Here is a 9,122-nt window from a genome sequence, read left to right as displayed (position 1 = left end):
GCAGTGTTGGATGAGTGGGGCAGGGCAGAGCTCAGGTGCAGTGTGTACAGTCTCCTCTCCTGAACAGGGAGGAGACTTAACAGAAAACCTCTGAGCCCCAGAGGAGAGGTATTGAATCAATTAACTGAATGATCAATTATCCAAACAAAATAGTGCCCGCCCATCTCGTTCGGATAGTCGAGGTTCCTCCATATATCACTACCATCTCAAGGGCAATTCGGGATGCATACAAAACAACAGCTTGCTCAACAACGTTCATAAACCATGAATGAGTGCTTTTAAAAAAAAGATCAAAAATCACAGCAGCCCTACAATGTGTAAGCAGGCCATTCCACCCATTGAGTCAACACGATCTCTCGAAAGAGCATCCCACCCAGATCCATCCTCCTGTTACCCTAGCTAATCTGCCTCACCTCTACATTCCTGAACGCTATGGCAATTTAATATAGCCAATCCACCCAACCTGTACATCTTTAGACTGGGAGGAAACCAGAGCACCTGGGCGAAACCCAGACAGATATGGGGAGAATATATAAACTCCACAGAGATAGTTGCCCAAAGGTGGAGTCGAACCCAGGTCGCCGACACTGAGGCAGCAATGCTCATCCTGAGTCACTGTCCCAATGGCAAAGATGCTGGCCATGGCTAAACCTACGGTGAAACTCTGACATATTTAGACAGAAATAAAAACATTTCCAGAATGGTTTTTGTTATTCTCTCGCACAAGCATTTGTTTTCATGTACAACTCTCAAATTGAAAATATCACACAATTGCTACGTGAGAATAAAATGAAATTCCACGAAAACAAAATGATTGCATTTTACTTTTCACAAGTGCCAAATTTCAGCCTTGGAAATGGGCCTTCATTTTCTACCATAAGTTTCGTGTAAACACTCCATAAAATCAGTACCTTGATAGCTGTTGGAGCACTTGACAGTGTTACTAAAGTTCCTGCTGCTTCATATTTTACTGCAGGGCTTGAGGACTGGAGTAAGTTGTAAATACAACGGATAAATCGTGCTCTTTCTGTTGGATTAGCATGGCAAACCTAAGACAAAACATATATACATATACACTTAATTCAAAGAATGTGGAACTAAATGTTAATTTCATCTCATTTATTATATTTTCAATTGGGAAAAGTGTTTTTTACTAAGTGACAATTTTTTTTAAAAGTGTTTTGGCAATATTTTAGGGCACAGAGACAAATATTGCTCATTAAGGATAATATCAATCTAGAGATTGAGATTGGCTCGAATAAAAGATTAAATATTGATGACACCAAGCAGGCTACAATGCTTACAAACTTCCTAGAGAAGTTGATCAAAAATCTTTATTATACCCAAGTCCATTGCTCATTTCAGAATCCCCTTATATTACACATATGCACACACACAATGAATGAAGCTGCATTTTGTCACCTCACCTTATAAATCAGCTCAACGATAACCAGCTGGAGAATGTCTCCAAAAGTATGAACCTGATCAATACAAGTACTCAGATAATCCAGTGCTCGGTCCTAGAGAAACATTAAGAAACAATGTTAAAAATACTTGCTCATTGCAAAATTGTAATTTTCAATCTGGGATCAATTTGTAAGTCCTGCAAATATACTAACCACTGACAGTTCATTTTTGAAAACTGAACTTTGATAGATTAAAAAGATAGAGATTCCTTCATAAACATTGTACAATTTTATTTGAGTGTTTTTAAATTGATAACTCCTGTACTTTTCATAGCAAAAGAAACTTTCCAAGATTCATAATCCTGAATTGGTAATTAATTCCAACAATCCTTGGAAATTTTAAGTACATTAGAACAGGAGTACACAATCTATCCCTTCAAGCCTGATCCACCACCATTCATATATCTCAATTCTATATTTCAACCCCATTTATGTATTAACTTCCTAATAACTGAATAAAATCTTTCAGAGTTAGTCATGTTTTGACTGTGCATGCGACATCTTCATAAGCTTCTATTTCTGATTTTTTCCCAATAAATATAATTTTGAGATTTGTGAAACTCAAAGCAAGACATTTCATCAATGCTTTTTGTCTTGCACTCATCAGAACAAATGCAAGAATGTCAAATATTGAACAATCACAATTTACACAACTGACGAATAGGACAGGTTGGCAAGTAGACTTTGATCAGCTGAAGAAATGCTATGGAGAAACCAACGAGGAATAGGTGCAAGCCTTTTATGCTTTGTTATTTATTTTGTTTGCAATTATTTCCAATCAACATAGCTTGAAAAAGATACTGCAGCAACTGGACTATAACTGTAGCTGCATTTCTTGTAAAGAATACAAGCGCTTTACCTGATCTGCATGAATCAGCATCATGAAAGCATTCCGCTTACAACTCGCATCTTTTTCATTCACCAAGAAATCATGGATCAACTCAGGAGCATCAGGAATAAGGTTCTCAAAGTTCCTACAAGTAAACACAGTAAATGACTTGCAAAATCAGTTACCTCAAAACACAAACAAAAGTCTGCTTTTTAAAATTTAAAAAGAAAAACTATCACAGCTGTTCATGCTTAGAATTTTATACAACTGTCTTTTAGAAACAGATCAAACATTTAAAAGTCAAACATTTTCAGTAAAAGAGCAAAATAATTGAAACGCATTATAAGCAATGCCTTGATAGAAATACTCGTTAAAATTTTGGTTTCTGGTTCTCAATGAACTAAACTTCAACAAATGCTCATATTTAATTTAAATGATGGATTAACTGGATAGGCATATAGTTCAATTTCATGTTTCGTCAGAGTAAGGGTGGTTCCTATTAGGGACCAAAAGGTCAATACTTTTGGAGAAGCACATGCATAGCTGTGGTACTAAATGAACACCTTCTAACTCACTTCATGATAGAATAGTGCATTAAAGTGAGGATGTAGTTGTATGATGGATAGAATAATAATGGGAGGCACTTGATGGTTCACCGATTCTCAAATAGGTCAGCTGGTCAAATGGGATGCATCCTAAACTGCTCAGGGACACTCTTGAGGCCTGGAGATTTGCAAAGGTTAAATAGGATAAACCTAACCAACATTCAAGAAGTAGAAATACAAAAGACAGCAAATGATGATAAATTATGTTTTGCTAAATTGATTCTTTGATGAGGTAAGTTTTTATAAAGGTAGCTTTTGAAATGCTTTTTGAAGAATAATACAGATGAAGTAACACAAAAAAAGCCTTGGTAGAAAATCTGTAGTTCGTGGGACGAAAAGAAAGGCTGCCAATGTGGATGCAAATGTGGCTAAGGGACATCAAGTGAAGAATTATTTGAATGGTTTCTAAAAGGAAGTAATAAGTAATAAGGTCTAACAAAGCAAAAGACCCCAGAAAATAGAGACCTTGAAAGTGACCATGATTTGGATGCGAGCATAAGTAGTACAGCAAGTACGTTTGCAGATGACACCAAAACTGGAGGTGTAGTGGACAGCGAAGAGGGTGACCTCAGATTACAACAGGATCTTGACCAGATGGGCCAATGGGCTGAGAAGTGGCAGATGGAGTTTAATTCAGATAAATGTGAGGTGCTGCATTTTGGGAAAGCAAATCTTAGCAGGACTTATACACTTAATGGTAAGGTCCTAGGGAGTGTTGCTGAACAAAGAGACCTTGGAGTGCATGTTCATAGCTGCTTGAAAATGGAGTCGCAGATAGATAGGATAGTGAAGGCGGCATTTGGTATGCTTTCCTTTATTGGTCAGAATATTGAGTACAGGAGTTGGGAGGTCATGTTGCGGCTGTACAGGACATTGGTTAGGCCACTTTTGGAATATTGCATGCAATTCTGGTCTCCTTCCTATCGGAAAGCAGTTGTGAAACTTGAAAAAAGTTCAGAAAAGATTTACAAGGATGTAGCCAGGGTTGGAGGATTTGAGCTACAAGGAGAGGCTGAACAGGCTGGGGATGTTTTCCCTGGAGCGTCGGAGGCTGAGGGGTGACCTTATAGAGGTTTACAAAATTATGAGGGGCATGGATAGAGTAAATAGGCCAAGTCTTTTCCCTGGGGTCGGGGAGTCCAGAACGAGAGGGGATAGGTTTAGGGTGAGAGGGGAGAGATATAAAAGAGACTTAAGGGGCAACTTTTTCACGCAGAGGGTGATACGTGTATGGAATGAGCTGCCAGAGGACGTGGTGAAGGCTGGTCCAATTGCAACATTTAAGAAGCATTTGGATGGGTATGTGAATAGGAAGGGTTGAGAGGGATATGGGCCAGGTGCTGGCAGGTGGGACTAGATTGGGTTGGGATATCTAGTCGGCATGGACGGGTTGGACCGAAGAAGGGTCTGTTTCCATGCTGTATGTCTCCATGACTCTGAAATCCATGTCCATAGAACCTTGACAGCAATAGGACAGTGAAATAAAAGTTTAAAAAAGGCATATGGGAACTTGCCTTTATTCGTCAAGGCATCGAACAGTGGAGCAGGGAGGTTTTACTGGAGCAGTACAGAACTTTGTTTAGGCCACAGTGGGAGTACTGTGTGCAGTTCTGACTGCCACATCAGAGGAAAGATGTGACACCACTTGTGGGAGTGCAGAGGAGATTCACCAGGATGTTGTCTGGAATGGAGTCATTCAGCTACAAAGAAACACTGGATAGACTTGGGTTGATTTGCTTGGAGCACAGAAGGCTGAGGAGACCTGATAACTTTGTACAAAGTTACGAGGGGCAGAGACAGAGTAGATAGGGAGAAATATTTCTCCTTAATAGAGGGATCAAATACCTGGCAGTACAGATTTAAGATCAGGAGCAGATTGAGAGAGGATGAGGAATTTAAGGTGTTGGGTGTCTGAAACTCACTGCCAAAAATGGTGGAAGAGGCAGGAATCCTTAAGACATACAGTATGTATTTAGATGAGCACTTGAAATGTGACAGCATGCAAGGATATGGTCCAAGTGTTAAAAAATTAGATTAGAATGAAATTAGATGCTTGAAGACTGGTGCAGATACAATGGCTTTTCTTCTTGCTGTAAAAATTCTACAACTCATGCCCTCAGAGTCAGCATCAGAAACATTCATAAATATATTAATCCCTTGACCTTTAATACAATAGGGTTTAATTTAAAATTATGCAAATGGAACAAAACATGGAAATAAAGTAAACTATTTCAAAAGGTCATAGATTGGTACATGTGGTGTAAAATTATGTCCCAATACATGTGTGAATCATAATGCAACACATGTATTGGGCCAACCGGGGTTACGTTTAACCGCCGGGCGTGGGTTGTTGGCAACCGCTCTACGAGAACTGACGGCTCCCAGTTCCGGTAACATGTAGAGTGAGTATAAGCCAGACCCGTTGTAAGTACGAGACTGGTTGTGGGGGCACTGCGGGGGATAAAACACTTATATTCTAGCAGACTCGCCTCTTGGCTGTTTGTTCTGTGTCAGACTACTTTCCTGCGAGCCTGGTCCTTGACCTTGAGAATTTTTTAAAACAGTACAATTGACAGAAACATGGCAAATGAAACAGAATAAAGTGTGAAGTGATAAATTATTCCAGGAAGCATGATGAGAGACAAAATTAAATAAATCAATCATTGAATTTAAAGGTGTAGAGGCAAGCACATTCAATTGTGCAGACACTAATCGTTTAAGGCAGCAGGACAAGTTAACCAGGTTTGTTGAAAAAAAAATCTCTTCAGTTCTGAACACTCATACCAGACTTAAAACAATAACTCTCTTCAGAGGTTGTCAGATTTGAATTTCTCCAGCATTCACTGTTATTGTGGTTAGAAATGCAAATGGAATCTGTGGATTTAATGTCAAGGCCTTAATTATAAAAGCAATGAAGCTATGCTAAACTTACATACAACACCACTTCAGTGTCTGGTTAAATTGTGGGATACCACTCTTTCGCAAAGATGTCAGTCATACATACACAATTAATTCAAATGAAATCACATACAAGGGATTTCAGATACATAAAAAGATAAGAAATACTGGGAAAGTCTCCTCAGAGCACAGGAGGATTACAGAATATTTGATAGTTGGATAATAAGCAGCTGTTTTCATGGGAAAAGAATTATTAATCAGAGGACAGAAATTTAAGGTGATTGACAGAGAGCCAGAGGTAACATATGGAAACCTTTCTAAAAAGAAAGAAAGCTATTTCTACGGAATTAAGATTCAATAGTCAAAGTACATTTTGAAAACTGCTGAACAGGATAGGAGATATGAAAATAAAAAGTGGCGGGGTGGGGGACAATGTCAATAGAACTTTTTGGAAAGCTACAAAAAAAAGAGTTGGGCACAGGCCAGTTTGGTCAAATTATTTCCTCCTCTGCAATATTAGTCTAATACTCTACCTGTAGATGGTGTAGATAGCTAGTACAGCATTTCTGCGTACATAACTGTGCCGATGCTCCAGACAGGCACGTATTGCTGGCATCAGTGGTTCTAAAAGTTCTGGCTCCTTTAGCTTGCACAAGAAACGAAGAGTGGATCCTCGAATAAACTCATTTGGATGTTGCAGATCCTGAGAGAATTCAAACAAGATGCTGTTAGTTCTTTTATGCTTCAGACAGCATACATATTCACCATTTTTTGAAACATATCCTGGTTGTATTTGCAACCATTCACTGAAAACTCACGAAACAGGCATAAAAGGATTGAGGAATCCTAATTGCGAATTAAGTCTAGCATAAATCAAGTTCCTGCAGTCTGAAGCATTAACTTACATTAAACGTGTGCTGAAATTTGGCCTGCCCATAAAACTTCAGACAAAATTAATCAGTTGATGCTAATTACACCTGCTTGCAGACCTTGCAAGAGCTCCTTAAAGTTGTGTCATGCTTTTGTTTCAGCAATAGTCAACTTTTAAATTTGTTGCAATATACAAAGAAATGAAATACTTGTAAATGACTCATTCAGAATCACAAAACATTGATTGAAAATGCTTGGTGGTAAATCTATTTTCAGCTGTATTACTAAAATTTCACCTGGTTACCACTCTGTTACCAAACTTGAACACATCACAGAATTTAAAAAAAAAAATTTCAATGTTCTCAAAACTTGGATGATTGCACTGGTTCATTGGAGGTTTTAAGTTTAACTACATGCAAATTAATAAGAAGTTTGCTTTAAAAAAAAACTTAGTTTTCACATTACCAAAACTGCCTCCCAGAATGCACAGAAAACAAAACCTCTTAGTCTAGCACTTTTTCTCATTTATGTTAGCAGTCTCAGGTTTTCTACAATTGCACAGTTTAACACGAAACACATAACATTTTCCTTACCAAAGAAATAAAACATTTTTATAAGAAAAACATCATTGGTTTAGGAATACAAAGCAGACCTAGAAAGCAGACCGCAATCTCTCCATCTGGTGAAAAGTAATTTATTTCTTGAGATGAAAGGGCAACATTTTAAAAACATTCCCTAATGTATATTGGTTTTAGTCTGAAATTACAAAGCCACTTTGGTGAATCACCATTTGTAATCCACTGACCATTCAATAGTTATTTTACATTTAATCTTATCTTATTCAAATTCAATCACTTCATTCAAATTATATTATTGGATATTGAAATTAATTTTGAAATATTTGCTAAAGTTAAGAATAAACTACATTTTGTCCCACTCAACTTTTCCATCCTCAAACTTGCTTTTGAAAGATGAACCACGACTGTTCCTTTTTGAAGATGTCTTGTACAAAAATCAGGCAAAGGATATGAAATTCTATTATTTGTTATGATTTGGAGATGCTGGTTTTGGACTGGGGTATACAAAGTTAAAAATCACACAACACCAGGTTATAGTCCAACCGGTTTAATTGGAAGCACACTACTTTCGGAGTGCTGCTCCGAAAGTTAGTGCGCTTCCAATTAAACCTGTTGGACTATAACCTGGTATTGTGTGATTTTTAACTATTATTTGTTATTTGCTTGAGAAAACATTCACCAGAGGTTGCAGTGAAACAATATTTTTGAGAAGACTGGGATCATACAGTAGATACATAATTGTGCATTCAAGAGTTTACAGTTTAAATTCATCATGTACTGACAACATCTCTCAATTGCTAAATATTCAAATCACAATTTCATTTACCTTTCTGTAGGCATCACAGACAAGAATCATCTCTTGCAGCAACTTCCCATCTGGGGTGGTTTTAGGGACAATCTCCCAAAAGACAAGCAGCAGCTTTTTAATTGTGTGATCTTGCAGTGGTAACACAAATCGAATGATAGTCATCAGGAGCCCTGGGAGCTTCTCTCCATTTAGAATCATGATAATCACCTTCTTTAAAGCATCGGTCTTGGTCTTCACATCTCCCTTTTCTGTAGCGGGGCGGGGTGTAAAGAAGAAAATAAGATTACATTATTCTGAACGACAATGACACAGAACAAGAGACCGTGTGGTTCATTGTGATTGTGCCAGCTCTCTGAAAAAGCTTGACATTTAGTCCCACTCTTCTGTTCTTTCTCCACTGAGCAGTGAATTCTTCTCCCTTCAAATATGTATCAAATTCCCTTTTGACAAAAAAAAATCAATCTGCTTCCATTGCTGTTTCAACTCTGCATTCCAGATCATAAAAACACTGCGTATTTTTTTCGAAATGATGTTTTCCTTGTCACACCTCATGCTTTCAAAGCCATAAAAAGTTTAGAATTTCACAGGTTAGCACTGTCACAACTGTTCTGGTGCATCAAATAAGACAAAGAGATTCTGTTCCCTCAACCAAGATCTCAACCTCAACTGGACTGACTGAGAGCGTGTCCTACTTTTTTCAGAAGTGGCAAAAATATCCTCAGAGTAAGAAGGAAATTGGCACTGCACACAGCACTTCTGCATTTTTCATAAATCATATTTCAGATTGAGGCATAAACTACACAAATGTATATTTTATGCATTATCCAAATTGTGTGTGGGCGCAGGGAACTGTAAAACCTGCGCCCACACCTCCTCCCTCACCTCCATCCAAGGCCCTAAAGGAGCCTCCCACATCCATCAAAGTTTTACCTGCACATCCACTAATATTATTTATTGTATCCGTTGCTCCCGATGCGGTCTCCTCTACATTGGGGAGACTGGGCGCCTCCTAGCAGAGCGCTTTAGGGAACATCTCCGGGACACCCGCACCAATCAACCAAACCGCCC

General features: G+C 38.3%; 1 protein-coding gene across 4 annotated transcripts in view; it reads right to left on the bottom strand.

Moving 5' to 3' along the window:
• copb1 (COPI coat complex subunit beta 1) overlaps positions 1-9,122 on the bottom strand; it is a 48,391-nt gene that overhangs the window by 31,882 nt on the left and 7,387 nt on the right. For all 4 annotated transcript variants that reach the window (XM_043705815.1, XM_043705814.1, XM_043705816.1 and 1 more), the window contains 5 exons: positions 8,073-8,302; positions 6,332-6,501; positions 2,326-2,440; positions 1,428-1,520; positions 912-1,049 (listed from right to left, as the gene is read on the bottom strand). In XM_043705815.1, coding sequence (XP_043561750.1) covers positions 912-1,049; positions 1,428-1,520; positions 2,326-2,440; positions 6,332-6,501; positions 8,073-8,302 — 746 coding nt within the window. The remainder of the gene's footprint in view (positions 1-911; positions 1,050-1,427; positions 1,521-2,325; positions 2,441-6,331; positions 6,502-8,072; positions 8,303-9,122) is intronic.

This window comes from Chiloscyllium plagiosum, chromosome 16, assembly GCF_004010195.1.
Source record: "Chiloscyllium plagiosum isolate BGI_BamShark_2017 chromosome 16, ASM401019v2, whole genome shotgun sequence".
Taxonomy (NCBI): domain Eukaryota; kingdom Metazoa; phylum Chordata; class Chondrichthyes; order Orectolobiformes; family Hemiscylliidae; genus Chiloscyllium; species Chiloscyllium plagiosum.
This window is presented reverse-complemented; position numbering and strand designations above follow the sequence as displayed.